This window comes from Schistocerca piceifrons, chromosome 7, assembly GCF_021461385.2.
Source record: "Schistocerca piceifrons isolate TAMUIC-IGC-003096 chromosome 7, iqSchPice1.1, whole genome shotgun sequence".
In the NCBI taxonomy this organism is placed as follows: Eukaryota; Metazoa; Arthropoda; class Insecta; order Orthoptera; family Acrididae; genus Schistocerca; species Schistocerca piceifrons.
In genome coordinates, this window is record NC_060144.1 from 329,124,252 (window position 1) to 329,147,782 (window position 23,531).

The 23,531-nt window shown below is 43.9% G+C and overlaps 1 protein-coding gene and 1 non-coding gene across 2 annotated transcripts in view; both read right to left on the bottom strand.

The window, feature by feature from the left end:
• LOC124805674 (ankyrin repeat and SAM domain-containing protein 1A-like) overlaps nt 1-23,531 on the bottom strand; it is a 586,984-nt gene that overhangs the window by 95,502 nt on the left and 467,951 nt on the right. Inside the window, exons 10-11 of the mRNA XM_047266244.1 lie at nt 16,057-16,446; nt 15,760-15,975 (exon numbers count right to left, since the gene is read on the bottom strand). Of these exons, the coding sequence (XP_047122200.1) occupies nt 15,760-15,975; nt 16,057-16,446 (606 nt within the window). The remainder of the gene's footprint in view (nt 1-15,759; nt 15,976-16,056; nt 16,447-23,531) is intronic.
• Nucleotides 14,976-15,049, bottom strand: Trnat-ugu. Its single transcript has one exon. It is a non-coding gene; the product is annotated as a tRNA-Thr (tRNA).

The window sequence follows — 23,531 nt, forward strand, 5'->3', positions numbered from 1 at the left end:
ATTATTAGACCACATTTGTATAAGGAACTCATGTCTGCTAATTTATGGTTTGGACGTAAAATTAAGTTTGGAGTTCAGTTCACTTTCAAATTTCCTACTTCATGGTACAGACACAGTGGGGACAATGAAATGTAGCCTCTGGGTTCTACAAGAGTTCACGATATGGGCACTGTTTTGAGTTCTTGTCGTAAGGTTCTCCTCTACATGACAAATGATGTCCTCTGCAAAGTTGACAACATTGTGTGTCCATGGCAACCCTCCTAGTTGTGAATGTATGAGTTGCTTGCAGCCTTTGTGATAGTCAAATGAAAACTCTACACAGTGTCATAATTACAACTAGCACTGAAGATGGTACCCTCTCCTCAATACATCTGCAAGTGATTCAATCTTCAAAATTATTTTATATCCAAATGGCACATTTCTGAATATAGATTCCTTATCTAAGCTTTATTTACTAACAAGGAGAGATCCTCAGGGGTGGAATCGACTTTTAGAAACCAAATACACGGTGATGTTGGTTAAGATACTAGGTATTACACCCTGCAGCCATTCACCCTGGTAGGCACTTGTTTGTAACTGACGAAAACAAATTTTGTAACTTTGGGTGATACTGAATAGCATTAAAACAGTCATATTTCACTGTCTTGCTGTGTGGTGTAATGGGTAGGTTATTAGCTTCACATTCAGGAAGTTGTGGGTTTGAATCTTATCAGGTGCTTTCACTATTTTTTATTTTAAAATCTTTATCGAAATGACTTTGATCATTATTTTTAGTCAGTTAATAGGTTTAAATGAAATGTTCTATTTCTATTCCTGTCCCACATCATTTTAATCACCATACGAACATTTTAATTTTTTTTATATCATTCTTTTTCCAGTCAGATTTTTGTGAATGTGAATTTAATTATATTTACTTATTATAATATTCAATTGTTTGAAAATTCTGATCTACCAATAAGAAAAACAAAAGATAGAATAACAACAATCTAGGGAAAGATTATATTGCTACTTACTGTAAAGAAGACACATTAAGTTGCAGACAGGCACAATTAAAAGCTTACATAAGGCTTTCGGCCACAGCCTTCACCATCATAAGAGAAACACACCACTCACGCACACAAGCAAGCCCATGCATTCTGGCCTCGAGCTGCGAGAGTTGGCAGTCATGTGTGCGTGAGGTGTGCTTGCTTTAGGTGTCAGTGCTGTGAGTTCCACTTTTGCAAGTGCAGACTGTGGCAAAAAGCTTTTTGTAAGTGTCTTTTAATTATGCCTGTCTGCAACATAAAGTGTATTCTTTATGGTAAGTAACAATCTATCCTTCCACTCATTGTTCAAGTTCCTAACTGGAGTTTCCATTGTTTGATGAAGACAAAATAAGCTATTTATATTGACTGTGCAATGGTTGGGAAATGTATTTTTCTTTACCAGATGTGCAATTTGTTTTGCATGGTAACTGTCATACAAACATTTAAAACATAGTCTAAGTTCCTATTGCAACATGGTCAAAATAATGCAGGTAAAGATTTCAAAGAAAGAAGGGTTGGTAATTAAAATGAAATTCAAGCAAAATGAAAAATAGATGAACTGAACAAAATAACATGGATGAAAAAACAGAATGATAAAATGGAAGAGATGGAATCGAAACCAATACATAAAATTAATTAAAAACTTGTGAACAAAGATTTCGAGTGGAAAAAGAATGATACGAAGAAAAATGAGAGCAAATGAAGGAATTGATATTATGATTAAAATGATGTGACAAAGGAATGGAAATACAAAAATTCCATTTAAATCAATTAAAGGAATAAAAATGATGATCAAAGTGATTTCGTTAAAGATTTAAAATAAAAAATAATATTGTGCCTAAAAAGACTCGAACCCATGACCTTGTATGCATGAACCTATAATCCTACCTATTACACCACATGCTAGGCAACATAATGCAACTTTTTTAACATTACTGAGGTTCACACAAAAGACCAAAAATTTTGTTCCACTTATTACTTGCAAATGAGGGTCCACCAGGGTGAATGGCTGCAGTGGGTGATGTCTGGGATCTTAACCTTCATAACCGTATAAATGGTTTCAAAAAGTCAATCCCACCACTGCGGACCTCTTCTTCTAAGTCCCCTCTACAATGTCTATAAACCTGTAATAAGAATTGTGAAACACCATTTATACACCATGTATTTCTACTCTAATGTTTTGTTCCTGTTTTAGTGTTATTATCAGCATCCACATGAAACATAATGGATTTGTCCAGCTCCTGCCTCTTTGTCTCGAAAATCAGAAACATTAACCAATTGCAGTATTGAATTTAGTATATAGCAATTCATTCATTTGCATTTTGCAAGAAATTTACCTGAGTTTCGATTTCTGAGGTGCTGAATGCAACCATGCCTCATTTTTATGCAGTGAAGACAAAATCGTGAAGGCATCTTCGAAATTTTGTATGAAATGCAAATTACTTGCCACTGAAGATACTGTTAAAAGTGTGAAACACAATACCAAAAACAATCTTTCACTGTAGAATACATGGGTCTGCTTTTCCCATAAGCAAAAATAAAGAAATAATCAATTAAGCCAAACAGGGAAGTTGCAGTCATCATCTACACTCCTGGAAATGGAAAAAAGAACACATTGACACCGGTGTGTCAGACCCACCATACTTGCTCCGGACACTGCGAGAGGGCTGTACAAGCAATGATCACACGCACGGCACAGCGGACACACCAGGAACCGCGGTGTTGGCCGTCGAATGGCGCTAGCTGCGCAGCATTTGTGCACCGCCGCCGTCAGTGTCAGCCAGTTTGCCGTGGCATATGGAGCTCCATCGCAGTCTTTAACACTGGTAGCATGCCGCGACAGCGTGGACGTGAACCGTATGTGCAGTTGCCGGACTTTGAGCGTTGGCGTATGGTGGGCATGCGGGAGGCCGGGTGGACGTACCGCCGAATTGCTCAACACGTGGGGCGTGAGGTCTCCACAGTACATCGATGTTGTCGCCAGTGGTCGGCGGAAGGTGCACGTGCCCGTCGACCTGGGACCGGACCGCAGCGACGCACGGATGCACGCCAAGACCGTAGGATCCTACGCAGTGCCGTAGGGGACCGCACCGCCACTTCCCAGCAAATTAGGGACTCTGTTGCTCCTGGGGTATCGGCGAGGACCATTCGCAACCGTCTCCATGAAGCTGGGCTACGGTCCCGCACACCGTTAGGCCGTCTTCCGCTCACGCCCCAACATCGTGCAGCCCGCCTCCAGTGGTGTCGCGACAGGCGTGAATGGAAGGACGAATGGAGACGTGTCGTCTTCAGCGATGAGAGTCGCTTCTGCCTTGGTGCCAATGATGGTCGTATGCGTGTTTGGCGCCGTGCAGGTGAGCGCCACAATCAGGACTGCATACGACCGAGGCACACAGGGCCAACACCCGGCATCATGGTGTGGGGAGCGATCTCCTACACTGGCCGTACACCACTGGTGATCGTCGAGGGGACACTGAATAGTGCACGGTACATCCAAACCGTCATCGAACCCATCGTTCTACCATTCCTAGACCGGCAAGGGAACTTGCTGTTCCAACAGGACAATGCACGTCCGCATGTATCCCGTGCCACCCAACGTGCTCTAGAAGGTGTAAGTCAACTACCCTGGCCAGCAAGATCTCCGGATCTGTCCCCCATTGAGCATGTTTGGGACTGGATGAAGCGTCGTCTCACGCGGTCTGCACGTCCAGCACGAACGCTGGTCCAACTGAGGCGCCAGGTGGAAATGGCATGGCAAGCCGTTCCACAGGACTACATCCAGCATCTCTACGATCGTCTCCATGGGAGAATAGCAGCCTGCATTGCTGCGAAAGGTGGATATACACTGTACTAGTGCCGACATTGTGCATGCTCTGTTGCCTGTGTCTATGTGCCTGTGGTTCTGTCAGTGTGATCATGTGATGTATCTGACTCCAGGAATGTGTCAATAAAGTTTCCCCTTCCTGGGACAATGAATTCACGGTGTTCTTATTTCAATTTCCAGGAGTGTATGTTACTATATCAGCAAATGCAAACAAACTAAAGATATTCTGAAAAACTGAGACATGATGTACCCCCTGTTTCCTATTGTTGATTATCTAGCTCACAAATGTACAAAAAAAACATTATCTTCAGTAATGGTTATGTTCGGGGATAGGAGTGAATCATAAAATAGGAAAAAATATAATACTGTTTATTAATTATAACTGTTAACATTTTAACAAACAGTCAACAAAAAATGCAAAACAGTACATGCAAACAAGCAATTCTCATGCTATAAACCATCATTTGAGCATTCTGAAAACATTTTAGATTATCAAAATTTTAAAAACAGGAACTCAAGAAAAGTAATCTTAAAATTAGATAACAATTACATAGTGCAAAACAAAACACAAGGTTTAAAGCTATAAAACTAATAATTTGAACTAAATACAATATCTCAAGTGTACTGACTAAGAAACTGGTACTTCTGACTGCAATACATCGATCAAAGTTACACAAAACGTGCAAAAAATAAAAAAAATAGAAAGATGAAAACACACATACTTCATTTGTACATAGAACATCAGCAACAAAGCAAGTGACTCAAGATTTCTACTACAAATCACACAATTAATAGCTGTAGTTCACAATCGTTAAAAAAATGTTGGAAATGTTTCTTAATTTTAGCATAAAGAAGGTAAGGTGACAGTATGAGAACACTGGCAGACTATCAGTCCTGTTACTGATAAGCAGATAAAAATCCTCGTGTAACTGTCATTAATTATAAAACAAATTGTATCACAAATTCTGCAAGTTCCGTTTTAGTCTGCAGATGCAATGCTTACATAAACGTAAATAAAGTTAGTAATGTAACATGGAAGCAAAAAAAAGGCACTTCGAATCAACTTTTCATTTGACAACATACTGGCATTTGGACTCCATAAATAAAATCTGAATTTTGTGATGGGAGCTCTCTCGAATAGTCGTCTGAATCGGAATGCGGAAATATGTCACCCCAAATGCACACTAGGCTACGAGACTTGAAATATTTCACGTGCGTATGAAACTCGGCCATGAATGATGTCTTATGGAACGCGATGCTCCAAATAAATATGCCTGTGAAGTGCCTGACTGTGATATCATTTATTGCTTTTGTTACTCTGTATTGTAAACAGTTGTGGAACTTATCCACCTAACACGGCACACGGGCTTAAATATTCTCACGCACTGTTTTCGTTCTCGGTGAGTGCCAATTTGTGAAACGAATCGCCAAATGAAATATATGAATATAACCGTTTTTGCCTCTTCTACGGTTAACGAAGATTAAGTAGAACATGTGTTAACATCAGAGTAGACCCTCAGTTACACGACAGAAGGGTGTGCGTGAACTTAGGAACCTCGTCAATGACCGATTCATCGACGTTTAGCTGTAGTAGCTTAGACGATTTGCCGCCAACCAAAACGTCCAACGATCGAATTCTGAAGCTAATGTGGGTGCGTCTATGTCGTAGCCTACTCTGTTTTCCCCTTCGGTGGAAAATTAAGGTACTGACTGAGTTAGTGATTAAGCGGTTAGCGTTCACAGCCACTAAAGTGGTGAGGTTTGATTCACTGTGATCACCATAGAGGGCTTTTGTGGGAAGGTGTCGAAAGAATCCGCTCCAACTCCACATTCCAAATGAAAGTCTACCAAATAAAATAAACAATAGCGGTCACCGCAAGGTGAGGAAGTGGCATCAAATCGAAAGGCTTGCACCAATCTGAGAGCCACATGACTAAAAGGAAGGTTAGGGTCTAACGTCCTGTCGACGACTAAGTTATCAGAGCTGAAGTTCTGAGTGGGGAAGGAAATAGACAGTGTCCTTTTCAAAGAAGCCATTTCGGGTCCTATCCTGATAAATTTAGAGAAACGACGAAAACATGAATATGGATGGATGGACGGGAACTGAAGCCGCTGCCCTCCTGAACGCAAGTCCAGGTACCCTTGTCGCTTAGAGCGTTGTAGTTGGAGTCACGGACGATTGCGGTCGAGTTTAGGTTCGTCACGCCTTCCCGACAGCCAATGAGCGTACAGAAGTGTTCTGAGCACTCTGCTCTGCATGCCGTCGCTAATGCGAGCATTAAACGTGATCGTAGCGATTTGTTTAGTGAATTTTTATTCCATATTTTGCGAGTTGTCATCGCTGATGGTGGTTGTAAGTAATACATTCCACATTAGCAAGCGAGAGACATAATTTGCAGGATATACACTTTCCTCAAGCGGAAGGAATCGTCAACAGTACAATCCTCGTCTGGGCCTCGATATGCGCGAACCGCCATCGTTCATGGAACGGACTATAGTATCTTGCGAAAGATCGCGCGAAATTGTAAAATATCCCACACAAATACACGGTAACACGTAATAGGCGGTTTATGGTGTTCAAGCTTCAGATCGAGTCGATCGAAAGTGCCTTGATTGAGTGAAACAAAGCATCTCATGCAGATTAGGACCATTCGTGTACCGATACAAATTAAGGTACAGAATAGAATAGCGTGCCAAATTATTAGTAAAATTTCATAACCCCACTGTACAAGCCAAAAAGAAATGAAAGCATGCGAAGTAAGAAATCTGTAAACTAATGATGTGCGCATGTGCTGAAAACCGAGGTGTGAAGACCTCCCCATGAATGAAAAGGAAATATTACCTAAAGTAGTTGCGCTAACGTACAAGAATTTATCTTCTTCAGGTTAACTGGGAAATGATTATCTGTCCTTTTAGTACTTCGTTTAGTTAGCTGCCGCTTATTGCAGTCTTAAGTAACGGCGACGAAGATACACTAATGAAGCGAATTTGGGGGAAGGAAAAATTTATGCGTTAGTGTGGACAACGGTGTAAGGCTTTCCTTACAGTGGACGGGGAACCAGATTAACGTTGCCTTCATAGTTTGTAATTACATCGAAACAGAGAGAACAGTTTGTGTCGAAATTCCACAATCTCGACACACACATCGATTTCTCGAAAGGTAGAAAGAAAGTAAGAGAGAAGAAATATGTCATCGACTTTTTCTCTTTTCATTGAAATACAGTCATCAGTTATGAAATATGAGAAAACAGTGTTTTGTAACAAATTGATGCCGCGATATTGGAATCTACGCGACAAGTCTAACAATAACGGCAACTTCTGAGCATACTACCGTACAAGAAACGGCAAGTAAAATTCATGCCAGCGTATATTTTAAATTATGCCTCCTCTGCCGTGATTTGTATTGCTGTCTCGAATAAACCCTAAAATATCATACACGTGAAATTAATATGTCGCAGGTACATTAATTTGATAAACTGCTATTTTTCCAGTACTTCTTCCCGAGAGTCACGAAGTGATCACCAACAATTTTCTTCTTGATTCAGGTACTCCTACATTTACTTGCCGTCCTATTCCTTCTAAAATGCATTTTACATTTTGTCCAGGATAATCGTACTGTGTTCAGCTGTCTATATACTAAAAAAACATATTTCTCTTCCATAAAGCACATTAAGTGTCGCATACTGAAGCTACACACTATGAAATGGACATTAATCAACACATATTTAAGTTGGATTTCCTAAAGAAACATTCTCGTTTACGATGATTTAACGGAACAAGGAAAGATGCAGTCTTCTGCACAACACGGTATTTCGTTTCATTCCAGAAGCACCTTTTCAGGTTTGGGTCACCTTCCGCTGCATTTTCTAAGTTACATCGATTATTTTGTTATACTTTATATGAGTTAATAAGAAGCCCGAAAATGTTTGTTATATGCAAAAATACGCCTTTATTTTTGGTGTTTTTCGTGGTTGGCTACTGAAATGATGGTAGTTATCGAAACTGGTTAGCAAGCACCTTTTTAGCAAAAGGTTGTCTTTTGGTGTTTCTAACAATCTACTTTGTTATTCGAAAGTAACCTGATACTTAAAAGAGACAAAGAGAAATAGAGTCCTCAACTGCGTATTGGTCTGCTAGTGACAGTAACCAGTAAGCAAAGTATCTTACAGGAAGTAGTGAGTTAAGTAAGTAAACTCTTTTAGCCTTGACAGCTACTAAATTAGAGACAGACAGACGACGGTTTGCCCCATCTCTGTGGCAACTGCATGACGAACAGTTAAGAATAGCAACTTGCTGCACAAACCAGTTCGCTTGTATATCAGCTGTCGACGACATTCTACCATGCTAACGAAACTGCCTTAAAATTTAAAACTACATCCGAAACATGTTTCTCGTCTGCTTGACAACGGCCGAGAAGCGGTGTCGGACGCGGTGATCAGATCGACAGCCTTCGAAAATCATGCTGTCTTTTGGGATCCAAATTATGAACTTCTTCATCACTGTTACATGTTTTCTGAAAAAATCGCAAGACCGGAGTTAGTTTTTCTATGTTCCGACATTCAACAAACATGATAGTTCCACAAGAAAATTACTTGTCACAGAAGTTAAATTAAACAGAAGAAACGTTACAAATTTCTTAGAGTAATTACAGAAGACCACTTGTCAACTTTAGCAGGTTTTCGTTAGTAATCACGCTCTGCAGTTAAAGCAGAAAAGATCTGTTAGTCGGTAGAGGAGTGGAGGTAGGAAAAGATAAAGGCTACGGTTTATCGTCTCGTCCACATTGAGTTCGACGGTGACGTTCGGATAGGACAAATAATGGGGGAAGGAAGGGAGGGGAGAAACAATAGGGCAAGGAAGCGGGAACGATGGGGGGAAGGTGAAGGAGAATGGGGCGAGTGGGGCGAGGAGGATGGAGAACGGCGTGCAACTGTGGCCTGGCCTCGTCAAAAAAGTGACCGGGAGAAACCACGGAAGGACTAAATCTGTGGCTGCACTGTGAACTGAATCCCAATTATTGTGAAGAAGACTGTAGGAATTAGATATTAATGAGCTTCCGGACGACTGTTCCCTGGCAGTTGTCAAGTGGTGACTTGACGGTGGAGCCGGAGCATTCAATTAACCGAAAACTCGTTTAAATTTAACTAAATGACGTGGCTCTACGCTGGAGAAAATTTCATTAATTTATATCGTTATGAGACAATGCATTCATACACCACTATTATCCTAACCGTTTCACAACCACACTCGCTGGCACAGAAAAGAGTTACAAATCTAGTATTTTTTTCAGTTTGTCGTTAATTTTGATAGTTAATTAAATGGCTTGTGGAAGTATGTGGGTACAATTTCAATTTTTACCATTGCTGCTGCTGAGTCACGCTCAAGAACATCCACAAAATGTCAAATGAAAATCGGCCTTGAGTCAATGTTATTTTAGTTCGCGGCACATTTAGAAGTCATAAAGCTAGTTTCAGACACCGTACTGTGCCACAAAGAAGACAATTTTGTAACGTGTGTGTCCAATGTCAGCATACCAACAAGGCAGATCCGTCGAACGCAGAATGTAAACATCATGGAGACAAGAGCCGCTACGCTATCACAGAATTTAATACTGAGTGTTAATAACTGTAGTGAAAAATCATGTGTTTCTTTCACATGCACTGCTATTCACTGAACAACGTAATTGAAACTTACTACTAATTTTCAATTAAAATTTTAATAATACGCAATAAGAATGGCTGGCAATAGCGATAGCGCTAGGCTCCATATGAAAGATCGTATCGGTACTGGCGGCGTTTTTGACGGATTACTTCTGCTGGGATTTGAAAGACTGTTTCCAGAGTAAGTTCAGACTGCAACAACGCAATTCACCGTTCGACTGTCTCGTCCTCGTCAGTCTTGGAGTTCTATCGCTGTGCAATTTTTCATGCATACTTTTTACGTCCAAGCAGCCTAAGTTTTTTGATGAATTTGGATGGCCATTTCATTTACTTTACATCTAGCTTCCTGCCGAGTATTCCTCATCAATATCCCTTTCTCTAACATTACAGAGCCTAATGAGTAACATAATTTGTGCAGAAGAGCTTGAGGGATAGGTGCTGGGCCAAGATGGCTTCTTAAAACAAGACTGTTACAGAAAAACAAAGACTGGCATTAGGACTAATAAGATCTTCGTTAAATTATGAGGCATAACTTCAAGATAACTAGAGGAAGGTCAAGAAACAATACCTCGTAATTTGCTATATTCCATCAGTATGTTTAAGGGCGATAAATAAGTGCATAAATGGGAATGAATGGCAATGTGGCACCTGTCACACACCTGTGGACACTTGCTGATTGCTTACGAGAACAAAATAATGAAGGCACGCACTTGATGTTAGTTTGAAGAAATGACGGAGAATTGGTGCATTCAGAGCAGAGCCGTTATTTTCACGAAGAGAAAGGCGCCTCACAACTCATCAGCGCCAATCAGCTACGAATTGTTTATGAAGCTTAAGACCAATGCCAGTGCACTGCTGTGCAAAGGGAGTGTCACAAAGAGAGAGGTGGTGCTGACTTTATGAACACTATTTGCAGGATTCATTTTTTAATCAGATAAACAGCGTGTTTAACGGTTAAAAATTATAGAAGTGCCTATTCATCTTGCATCGGTCTCAGGTTATCTTGGCAGTCACCAAGAGGCAAGGGCTTACTTCTATCCACCAGTGACGTAAGTAACATAGTCGATGCTGAAATACCAGAAGAATGTAGCTCCGAGGGAGAAAATAAAAAAAAGGCGTCGCGAAAGGGTCGAGTCATGATGTCGCCTGATATTGCTGGTTTCACTATCTCCGTAGAAGATTCTTTTGTAGAACATTTCAGCGAGTAGGCTACTTGTCCTCGACAAGTGCAGAAGCTAAGATCTCTAACGTGCTGAAAGCCCATCTGGCCAGCGTACACGAAACGAGAACTTTCATCGCCCTAATACGCAGCCTCTGGCAAAGACAAGTCTACTCTTTAAAACATTGTCCACGAATATGGAACTGTTATGCTTGTTGCACACAAAAAATAGGAAAACGTAGGTTTCGCACCCGTTATAGATGATGTTAAATGTTTTTGGGTACTGTTACCGCACAGTTCTTGTTGACTCTTCCGATCCTGCCTTCTTGTTGAGGTCTTATTTCAAGAACCGGCCGCACAATTGGCGTACTGTAAAACTTACGCCAACTGATGGTCACTATTTCACGCCCTCCAGCCACTTGGATACCGCTGATCGCTTCCACCAATCACGTAGAAGTAATTCAATAGCTGATCATCGACAGCTATGCCGATAAACGCGGAAAATACTGTCCTCAAATTAGCGAAATTTTGACTGTGTGGCACAGTGTGCAGCCACTGCTGCAAGAAAGCCTCGGGAAGACGGCCGGATCAGAAGATTTTACAAGAATGAAGCGGTACTATTCAAGCAATTTCAACATCATCAAATAAATAGACTTCGTATCTACAACGCCGGGAAAAAGTCCAGAAATCACATGGAGATCACAATCAAAATCAGGAGAAATACTGTCTTCAATTGTCAGCGACGATGAATCTAGTCTTCTTTGGTGGTGGGGGAACGTGTTTTCCATTGTGCATTTCTTTCTTTAGTTTCTGAGCAGTAACAGTGAACCCAACGTATGTCCACTGTGAGCAGACAGGTGAAAAACTTTTCGTCCTTCACATTTTCAACATTTCCGCCGCGAATGTCTGGCATTAACAAACGAGCGACACCAGAAATGAAACCTTGGTGGGGATTCAGCTCCAAACGCTACAAATCAACGATCTGCTTCCACTATACGAGCGAAATATAACATTACATGAGTCAGGAGGTACCTGAGAAGCAACATGAAAGTTTTTTATTTAATATTTTGGTCTCAGATCACGGTGTCATTATAGGTTTCGACTTATTATGAAATCATTATTAGGCGTTCTGTGTAAGAAGAAATAAAAGAGGAATTGTAAAAAACTGGAAAGCACTCAAGCGTATGTAAATGAGTACGTTACGTAAGTAATTCCTCAACCTAAGAGTGGCCCGTAACATAATGTATCGTAGTTGTTTACTATCCCTTTTTATTTTTTTTATTTTTTTCACAGAACGTCTGATGATAACATGCTAATAAGTCGAAGCCGGTTATGATATTTTTGTGACCCAAGGGTGAAATATGTCAAAAAACAGACTTCTCTTCTATCACTAATACTTGTTTCCTTAGAACCTGTTTTTGGCTTATTGGACCATTGACAGGAAACAACTGACCAGTGTCCACGAGGGACACTAGAGTGTAGAAAATCAAACATTGGGAACAAAGATACTATCAAGACACAGAGTATTTGGTCAAGAAATTACGCGAGAAATGTCAAATCCAGCGCTCGTCGCTGCTCTTATGCACCATGCATTTTAAATTACTATTTGCAAGATGGGTTATGTCAAACACAGAGCATAATGAACACAAAAAATGAAGAGACACACGTTGTATGAATGTAATACTAAGGTTGTGAGTGCCCGCCCGGATAGCCGCGCGGTCTAACGCGCTGCTTCCCGAGCGGGAAAGCGTGCCGGTCCCCGGCACGAACCCGCCCGGCGGATTTGTGTCGAGGACCGGTGTGCCGGCCAGCCTGTGGATGGTTCTTAAGGCGGTTTTCCATCTGCCTCGGCGAATGCGGGCTGGTTCCCCTTATTCCGCTCAGTTACACTACGTCGGCGATTGCTGCGCAAACACTGTCTCCATGTACGCGTACACCATAATTACTCTACCATGCAAACATTTGGGGTTACACTCGTCTGGTATGAGACGTTCCCAGGGGTGGGGGCCGATCCGCACAATAACCCTGGGTTCGTTGTGGGGCGGCGTTGAGGTGGGTGGACTACTGTGGCCTGTTGAACGATTGTCAACCAGTGAGTGCTACGGCGGGACGAAGCCTCTCCGTCGTTTCTAGGTCCCCGGTTCAATACACACAATACACAAGGCTATAAGTTCAATGATCACATTCATCTCCACAAACGTGTACCACAATAGAATTGTCATTATACCTTACTTTGTTTTCCTTACAATCCCTAGAATGGTGCGTCTGTAAGCAGAAGAGCGAGCAGCGCTTGTGGAAGAAAAATGGTCTTTCCCAGAAGAACCTAAAACTGACGTGCAGGACCTCTAAAAATCAGTTTCCTTTCTAATATTGCAGTGCAGCGTTTTGTGATTTATGGAAAATAAATACTATCCAGCCATGTCTGTGCACTGCGTCGCCACTGGTTTTGAATGGGCGCTCCGGAAGGTCAGTATAGCCTTTGGAAATAGAGTGTAGTTCGCTCCTTATGATATAGTGTGGTAGGGGAAGTGTGGGGAGTCGACTGCTCACACTTCAGTTGGCAGACAGACTATGTAACATTGATACAAGTTGTATGTTTTAATTTTACATGGTTTCTTTAGTTACGATATTAGATTTTACTCGTATTATAAACTGTAATTAAATATTGAACTTCGTGGCAGATTAAAACTATATGCACAACGGGGTCTCCAACCTGGGGCCTTTGCCTCTCGCCGGCAAATGCTCTGCTGACTCAGCCATACAAGGCACGACTAATGACTATTGGGGTACTGGCGGAACTAAGGCTGTGGGGTTGGTCGTGAGTTGTGTTTGGTTAGCTCAGAGCTTAGTGGATTGAGCACTTGCATGTGAAAGGCAAAGCTCTCGAGTTAAGCGTCCCGGTCCTGGATACAGTTTTGATCTGTCAGCGTTCATAGCAGAGCACACTCCGCTGCCGAGTGACTATTCACTCTGTAATTTAACAGTTAGGTGCATGATCCAAGTGAGCTATCGATTTGAGATTCCACATGTGATGTCATGACCACAGATTCTGTGAGTTGATAGTGTCTTTAATACTTGGTGTCCGTCACACATGTGTCTCTAGTTGATGCCAGTAAGTTGCTTCCTGATGACGGTCCAGTCGGCCGAAATCCGAAGTGAAACCAAAACGCGGTTACTTTGTTTTGTAACCTTAAATATGAAATTGTTCGACGAGGGGACTTCAAAAAGTAGGTTACATATGTCGTTGCACAATAAGACCACTGGGCAACGATAGTGACGCATTGTCGGAAAAGAGTCACGTTCTGCGTTTCCTGTACACGCAGTTCTGCTGTGGTACTGATAACAGGTGCATCAGAGTGTGCGGCATCTGGAAATGTATACACGAGCGGTGTGTGTTCTGTAGGACATGTCCGACATGACAGACACCACTGAAATCTATAATAGTACGGGCGCGACGGCTGCTTGATGAGCAAGTTTCAGTGTGAATGCACAACCAACGCCTGAACTCCTACGGGAATCAGAAATCTGGAAGTAGGGGCTAATGGAAAGAGGTCGTTGCAAAGTGGCGAGTAGTAAGTTGGGAATTTTTGTGTGACGGAAAGCGTGTTCGGATGGCCGAGGCGGTTAAGACAACTGTTCTGGGGACAAATTTTTGTCTTGCCGTTGCATTGGCGCAATGCACTGTGCGGTTGGAGGTCATTATTTCCTTCCTTTCTCTTTCCCATCTCCATTCCGTTTCCTTTCCATTCGTTTCATACCAATTGTTCATGCAGCCGGAAACGTACTCCAAAGCGGAACAATACGATTGTTGTGGGCAAAACGTCTGAATTCCACGTGGATTCACCACGAAATTATGGCGGGACCAAATCGAACATCTAGTCCAGTCGTAGTGACAAGGTGCCAACAATTTAACCAAGCTCATACAAAACTGAACTGGCAGACTCTTGAAGATGGACTGAAACTATCCCGAGAAAGTCTACTCACAATGTTTCAAGAGCAGGCTTTAAATGATGGCTCTAGGAATACACTACAATCCTCACATATAGCTCCCAGACGGATGGTGAGGGTAAGTTTAGATTAATTACAGCAGGCACAGTAGCATTTAAACGATGATTTTTCTCGCGCTCAGTACCCTATGCCACATACTTTACAGTGGTTGGCAGAGAATAGATGTAGATGTAGAAGTGGCTGAGGATGGTCGGGAAGGAAGGCCATCGGCATCGAACACAAATGATATTACAATGAAATGAACACCCTTAGGTGCTTACAGGCGTTGACATACGTCAACGGGGACAGATGAAAATGTGTGCCCCGACCGGGACTCGAACCCGGGATCTCCTGCTTACATGGCAGACGCTCTATCCATCTGAGCCACCGAGGACACAGAGGACAGCGCGACTGCAGGGATTTATCTCTGGCACGCCTCCCGCGAAAACCAAATTCTCAACGTATTGTCCCGCACTACATTCGTAGTGCCCCCGCCCATTACACTCATTACTCGCGGCGCGTTGCCGATTTCCGTAAAGTTCGGGCACTGTTTGTGCATTCGCACTTAAGAAGAAGATGGTCAAGTGGCCGCTGAGCCTTAACTATATATATACACTAAGATGGTATCTGTTCTTTCGGACATGTCTTGATATATATATAACAAATGATATTGTTAAGGCATCGCGGAGCTTATTCGCAGCAGTTACAGATTTTTCGGCTAGGAGGAAAGACTTTGAGACCGACCGACCTTCACAGAGACTTTGTGACTACGCTGAAAAACAGTATTACGTATCCGTGTCACTTTGTAGTGCAATGCAGCATTCAATAAAGATTACTTGGCTTGCCATAATAATGTGTAACTTAATATTTGTAGTTCCCTCGTAGCAATACGTGACGAAAGAATCCATAAACACATTAAAGTAACTTTACAAGACTGTCTCTGTGTTTCCTTAAGGTAGTGTGAAGTACTCGGTTTCGCCAGCACGTTACTTGACAGCAGTGTGGTAAGGAACAGTTGGGTGGCTGTGGCGCCTAGGAAGAGTGGGGATAGTGCGGGGCGGACAGAGGGGGTCGTCAGACGTCGCAGAGGAACTCGAGCGATACCTGGGAGAGCGGCCGGATGCGTTCGTGTATGCTGCGTTCGGCCTGCAGCGCCGACGGCGGCGGGTGGTCGGGCGTGGGCGGCTGCTGGTAGTGCGTGGGGCTGAGCGGCGTCTGCACGGGCCGCGCGCCCGCCGCCTCCGCCCCCGCGTCCACCAGGCTCTCCTGCGACGGCCGCAGCGTGATGTAGGCGTTGGACACGAACGTGGAGCCGGCCGGCTCGTCGGCGCCCGCGGCCGCGTCCTCGGCGTCGGCCAGGCTGCCGTCCTCCGCCTCGCGGTCCCGCGCCGCCGCCGCCGCCAGCCGCCCCCGGCCGCCGCCCGCGTACACGGTGACGGGCGCGGCGGCGGTCGCGGGCGGCTCGTAGTTCTCGTAGTGGTGGCTGCGGCGCAGCTTGCGGCGCGGGTTCTGGGCGCGCAGCAGCGGCAGCCCGCCGGCGCCCGCCTCGTGCGCCGAGGTGGCGAGCAGCGCCACCGGCGGCCGCATGTCGACGTACTGATCGGCCGAGCGGCCGCGCCGCAGGTCGCCGTGGCTGCGGCCGCTGCGCGCCAGGTACAGGTACTCGTAGTTGTGGCCCTGCGGCGCGCGGCACCCGCCGCTGTCCGCCGACAGGCTCATCAGCGCCGGCGGCGTCGCGTGCGTCGGCGACACCGACAGGTTGCGCCGCGGCGGCTTCTTCGGGGGCGTCGGCTGCGGATCACGAAACACGTGACAGCCGTATTATAGCAAACAGTAAACTGCCCAGTGTTCTCGACGGATCGCTTTTCAGACGTAAAAGTACCGTCGTGCTCACAATAAAGTAGTGTTATAAGGCCAAGACTGCTCATAATACAGGGTGTCCTTTTCAACTCTCTCACATTTCAAAGGCCCAGAAGAAAAGAAAATATGCAGTAGATGTGATAATAATAATAGTGGCGTGTGACGAGGACCTCCCGTCGGGTAGACCGCTCGCCTGGTGCAAGTCTTTCGATTTGACGCCACTTCGGCGACTTGCGCGTCGATGGGGATGAAATGATGATGATGATGATGATGATTAGGACAACACAACACCCAGTCCTTTAGCGGAGAAAATCTCCGACTCAGCCGAGAATAGAGCCCGGGCCCTTTGGATTGACAGTCCGTCGCGCTGACCAGTCAGCTACTGGGGACGGACGACGTGATAATGAAATTGCACGATATGCTAGGGCATGTCAAAAATCTGTTACATATACAGGGTGGTTCTCATTAACGTTTAAAAACCCCCAAAGGGACATAGATGACGCTGAGGCAAGTAATTTATTATCAGACACGCGGAGCCAAAAAGGTCCGAAAATGGCCTAAAAGTGGATCACAAATGTTGAAAATGTTACATCACCATGTCGTGCCTCGTCGCATGTACAGCAGTTGGGCTTGTCGTTCCTGTTCTCGCTAGTAGGGGGAAGTGCTACACATCACTCCACTGGGCTCCTCTCTTTTCGTAAATGTAAACCTTTTCACTGCAGTATTGTATTACCACTACTACGAGCACTTCTGTATCACACTGGATAATGCAAGAACGAAAACAGAGTACTCTATTGCGGCAATGTCTAGCACTGCCCCCTATAGGCGAGGACAGGATCGACAAACCCAACCATTGCTCACGCAGCGAGATATGGGATCTGCTGATGTGATACACTCAATATTTGTGATCCACTTTACGGGTATTTCCCGGAATTTGCAACCCCTGTGTCTTGAATTACTTGTCTCAGCATCATCTTACATCGTTTTGGAGGTTTTTAAACGCCAGCAAGTGTAAAGCAGAGTGTCTGCGTGTACACTGAGGATCTCCCCCCCCCCCCCCCCCCCCTCCCAACCTCTGGATTGATTTCAGCCACATTTGGCACAGAAACAGCAGGCTTCACGAGTATCAGCACTGCAAAGTTTATAGCCTCCTAGTTCCAATAGGGGCAGCGACATGGGCAAAATCGTGTTTTCTAGCCCCTGGCATAGAGGCTACCATGCAAAACAGGTATGTTATGTGGGAACAATATTACCCTGCCAAACCAAACTGTTCTGCAGGGCAGCCTTCATGTCATGGCTATGAAACGGTTTTCGAAGCCCGAAATGTAGGCTGCCCTGTTGGAGTAGTATTTGCCTGATTTACTGATCTGCTTCCCATGGCAGCTTGTACATCATGCTCAAATAAATTATTTTTGTGCCACTGACGTCTAGCCTGCCCTGCATGACAGGTGTGTTGGGGGAGTAGTATCAGCCTGATTTATTGAACTGTATCGCAGGGGCTACATGTGCCCATGAGCATGGCTGGGGACAGGTTGAGATGGACAGAGCAGGGAATGGACAGAGAGAGGGGAGGAAGGGGTTATGCGTGGGGCAGGCAAATACACAGGCAAAGACATGGGGAAAAGGCTAGTTCATTTAATAATCATCAGTACACCTCTGCCTGTTAACCATTTGTAACATGAACAATATGGCGTCTGTATTACATTTCTTGCCCTGTTCTTCATAAAATATCATCTGTCACTGTTGCAATCGCGTCAGTGGCATGATGCAACACAGGAATATTATCCACTTTGGTAGGATGCATACAGTCCTTCATGACTCCCCACAAGAAGCAATCCAGTGGAGTAATGTCAGGGGATTACGAAAGCCAGGCACTGTGTCCTCTCCATCTGATCTGGCAATTGCGGAATTTCGTATCCAGGATCTCATGAACAGTTGTTGTCCAATCCAGTGGATCTCCATCTTGTTAACAGATGATGTCAAGTGCAAGTCTTGCATCTGAGGATAAAAAAAAAAAATTCTCCAACATGTCGAGACACAACGACCCATTTACTATGTTTTCTGGAAAGAAGAACAGTTAGTCCACACCACACATTCAGTTCAGGGCTACCACGAACATGTTCAACGATAGCATGCAGATGTTGTGAGCCCAAAATCCGAACATCACGCAGATTAACCTTTCCTGAAACATGAGAGGTTGCCGCATCTGATAATAAACATCATTCCAGGAAGCTGGCAGCCATGTCAAATGCTTCACTATATCCGTAGCAAATTGTTGTTAGCATGGTTTGTCATTCAGGATTAGATGTTGCAGAATTTGCACTTTGTAAGTATACACACGAAGACGCCGGTATAGTATACAATGCAACGTTGCTGGGGTACATTAACTTGTCTAGATGTCTGCAGAATTGACTTACGTGGGCTTCTGAGAAACGCTTGTCTGATGTCCTCCACTGTCTCTTCCGAAACACTATGACGTGCACCCCAGAATGTTTCAGAAAACCTACGATAATTTCTTTGTTCAATAATCGGCGATTTTGTTTCTGCAAACCACACTACTAATAGCGCTCACTATTGTGAAGCTGTCATCTTCACTTCATGTGATCATCCTGCTTTCTGGCGACAATAGTAGGCGCGTCTGACGTGGGAATATAAATTCTTTGGTACACTAACATTATTTATATCTCAGAGCGTCATTTACAGGGGATGAAGTGCCTAAGCTTCCCGTGGAAGGGTATAGCTTATCTGGTTTCTCGCACGAACTTCGTTGTAGAAGGGAGGAGTGGCCAGTTATGCCAACCGTAATGTCTCATCTGAGAGAGTTGAAAGATCAAAACACGATAATGGTCAAATATCTGTAGACTGTGCAGAAGATTTTTAATTTCCGAGGAAAAAAACGTTTTATTGGGGGCCTCTACAGATCCCCCAGTTCAAAGGGCAGGCCCTTCCTCTCCAGACTTAACACTATGCTACGCTCGGCTCCCAAGATAGAACAGAGGTTGATTTTGTGTAGGGACTTCAATAAAAACTACATGACTAATTCCCCAGACAAAAGGATGTTAATGGATTTACTTCAATCTTACAGCCTAGTACAGACAGTAATATTTCCAACTAGTTCTACAACTTCAACTACATCTACATCTACATCCATACTCCGCAAGCCACTTGACGGTGTGTGGCGGAGGGTACTTTGAGTACTTCTATCGGTTCTCCCTTCTATTCCAGTCTCGTATTGTTCGTGGAAAGAAAGATTGTCGGTATGCCTCTGTGTGGGTTCTAATCTCTATTATTTTATTCTCATGGTCTCTTCGCGAGATATACGTAGGAGGGAGCAATATACTGCTTGACTCCTAGGTGAAAGTATGTTCTCGAAACTTCAACAAAAGCCCGTACCAAGCTACTGAGTTTCTCTACTGCAGAGTCTTCCACTGGAGTTTATCTATCATCTCCGTAACGCTTTCGCGATTACTAAATGATCCTGTAACGAAGCGCGCTGCTCTCCGTTGGATCTTCTCTATCTCTTCTATCAACCCTATCTGGTACGGATCCCACACTGCTGAGCAGTATCCAAGCAGTGGGCGAACAAGCGTACTGTAACCTACTTCCTTTGTTTTCGGATTGCATTTCCTTAGAATTCTTCCAATGAATCTCAGTCTGGCATCTGCTTTACCGACGATCAACTTTATATGGTCATTCCATTTTAAATCACTCATAATGCCTACTCCCAGATAATTTATTGAATTAACTGCTTCCAGTTGCTGACCTGCAAGCGTTTTCGGCTTCAGTCTCGTGCTCGCGTCGCACCAGGAGGTAGTACGGTGCGAACGTGATAAGGTATACAAACACACAGCTAGCTGCAGACAGTGTAATGCAAACTCATACGAAGTGATTGCTACACAGACGGCTGAAGGAACGAGGCTTCGTCGAATGGAAACCTTTTAGGTGAAGGCGCGTCAGTGCTGTTGTGGATAACCATCGGCGCCCCTGTATGCGTACAAGCTGTCAACTACACAATACAGGCGTTTAGTCTTTAAATGTTTGTACTTACCATCAGAAAGGAAACATTATAGAACACTCAAAACGAAATCTCTGTTTTAATCACAAATCCATACTTGTGATTTGGTGATCTAAAACTTTTGACCGTAGCGTATAGCTAACCAATGGATAACGTGATACAGAACAAAAAGAATGCAGAAAGTTTTACTGAATAATTCAGGATCTACATCTACATCTACATACATACTTCGCAATCCACCATACGGTGCGTGGCGGAGAGTACCTCGTACCACAACTAGCATCTTCTCTCCCTGTTTCACTCCCAAACAGAACGAGGGAAAAATGACTGCCTATATGCCTCTGTACGAGCCCTAATTTCTCTTATCTTATCTTTGTGGTCTTTCCGCGAAATATAAGTCGGCGGCAGTAAAACTGTACTGCCGTCAGCCTCAAATGCTGGTTCTCTAAATTTCCTCAGTTGCGATTCACGAAAAGAACGCCTCCTTTCCTCTAGGGACTCCCACCCGAACTCCTGAAGCATTTCCGTTCGACTCGCGTGATGATCAAATCTACCAGTAACAAATCTAGCAGCCCGCCTCTGAATTGCTTCTATGTCCTCCCTCAATCCGACCTGATAGGGATCCCAAACGGTCGAGCAGTACTCAAGAATAGGTCGTATTAGTGTTTCATAAGCGGTCCCCTTTACAGATGAACCACATCTTCCTAAAATTCTACCAATGAACCGAAGACGACTATCCGCCTTCCCCACAACTGCCATTACATGCTTGTCCCACTTCATATCTCTCTTCAAGGTTACGCCCAAATATTTAATCGACGTGACTGTGTCCAGCGGTACACTACTAATGGAGTATTCAGACATTACAGGATTCTTTTTCCTATCCATCTGCATTAATTTACATTTATCTATATTTAGAGTTAGCTGCCATTCTTTACACCAATCACAAATCCTGTCCAAGTCATCTTGTATCCTCCTATAGTCACTCAACAACGACACCTTCCCGTACACCACAGCATCATCAGCAAACAGCCGCACATTGCTATCCACCCTATCCAAAAGATCATTTCTGTAGACAGAAAACAGCAGCGGACCTACCACACTTCCCTGGGGCACTCCAACAACATCATGATCATAAACTGTATCAGCATAGATTCTTCTGTATTGCTATTTATTCTTTTGTGTGTGAGGTACTAGCAAGCTTGAACGGTAGGCTGATGAATGTAAGTATTTTCTTCGATTTAATAGAGTCATTTGATTGGGTGGACCATAGAATACTTTTCGGTAAATTGGAACATTATGGGATTAAGGAAGAGCTCCACAATGGTTCACTTCACATATGGAAATTGGGACGTAAAAAGTTGCTCTCCAGTCTCAACAAACAGGGAAGAGGTCGAAATCTTACTAGGGTCATGTAAATTTGCGAGGAAGGGGGAGGGGGGCGGGAAGGGGAAGTAGTATAAGGCCATATGCTGGATCATTGCTTTTCGTGAATATTTCAATGAGCTACCACTAAACATGGCAGATGACACACAGAATTTTCTTTTTGCAGACGACAAGTGTTATTGCGAAACACGAGCAATGTAATAGCACTGATGTAGCTAATAGGATAGTCAATATTAACAGTACACGGCTTTCAAAGAGCAGAATAACACTTAACTGTAACTAAACGCAATGCACACAGTTCCTGACGGTCAACATTTGTAAAAGCGAAATTTTACTGCCCCTAGGTGGGGCAATATAACTTGTGAAACGCCAATGAAGATAAAATTAGAGAGATTTGAGCCGGCACGGAGGCTTACCAGCAATCATTCTTCCCGCGATCCATACGCTAGCGGAACAGGAAAGGATGAAAGTGGCAGTGGTACACGATGTACCCTCCGCCACACATTGCAAGGTGATTTGCTGAGCATACATGCAGATATAGATTTAGAAATCAGCGGAATCTTGTCCAGCAGCTGATATATCATGAAACGCCGTTTTATCGTGAAAAATGAATTAAAAATACACAAATAATTATTTTAGAGCAAACAGAATCCAGCAAGTGGTTTTTGACGCAGAGAAGTCTTTAGGCAAGGTAACGATGGGCTTACACTAAGGAATTGTTGTTGAACCGATATAGCTCACAAATTACACGATGGAGGAAAACAAATTGATATTACGGTCAGAGCAGGTTAGAGGGCGTCGAATCCAGAAAAATAATCGCAAGTCTCAGATGCACCGTTGTGGAGATACGGCCATAAAACAGCCAACGGTGATTTGTGAAATTGAACAAACATGCCTCAACTAAGACCTGTTATGCTGAAGAGCACAGTTACTAAATAAATCAGCCGAAGATACTGTGAAAAGTCAAAGCTAAGTACATTTTAAATTGCACCACTGCAGAACATTGTCTTAACGCAGGTCATCCTAACCTTACGAGTAGAGCTCGTAGTTTTTGTCTCTCTCTCTCTCTCTCTCTCTCTCTCTCTCTCTCTCTCTCTCTCTGTGTGTGTGTGTGTGTGTGTGTGTGTGTGTGTTTTCTGATTCTTGTGGAGTTTCTCTGAAAACCGAGGTTTGAAATTCTCTTGCACAGCGCTTACGTGCTGTGGTTTTGCGTGTAAATCTCACGGTGTGCTCATGGAGGAGGAGGAGATTGGTCTTTAACGTCCTAGCCGCCCGGGGTGGCCGAGCGGTTCTAGGCGCTGCAGTCTGACACCGCGCGACCGCTACGGTCGCAGGTTCGAATCCTGACTCGGGCATGGATGTGTGTGATGTCCTTAGGTTAGTTAGGTTTAATTAGTTCTAAGTTCTAGGCGACTGATGACCTTAGATGTTAAGTCGCATAGTGCTCAGAGCTATTTGTACCATTTGAAGAAGGAAATTGGCCGTGCCCTTTCAAAGGATCCATCCCGTCGTTTGCCTTACGCGATTTAAGGAAATCACGAGAAATCTAAACCTGGACGCCGGACGCGGGTTTGAACCGTCGTCCTCCAGAACAGGAGTCAGTGTGCTAACCTCTGTG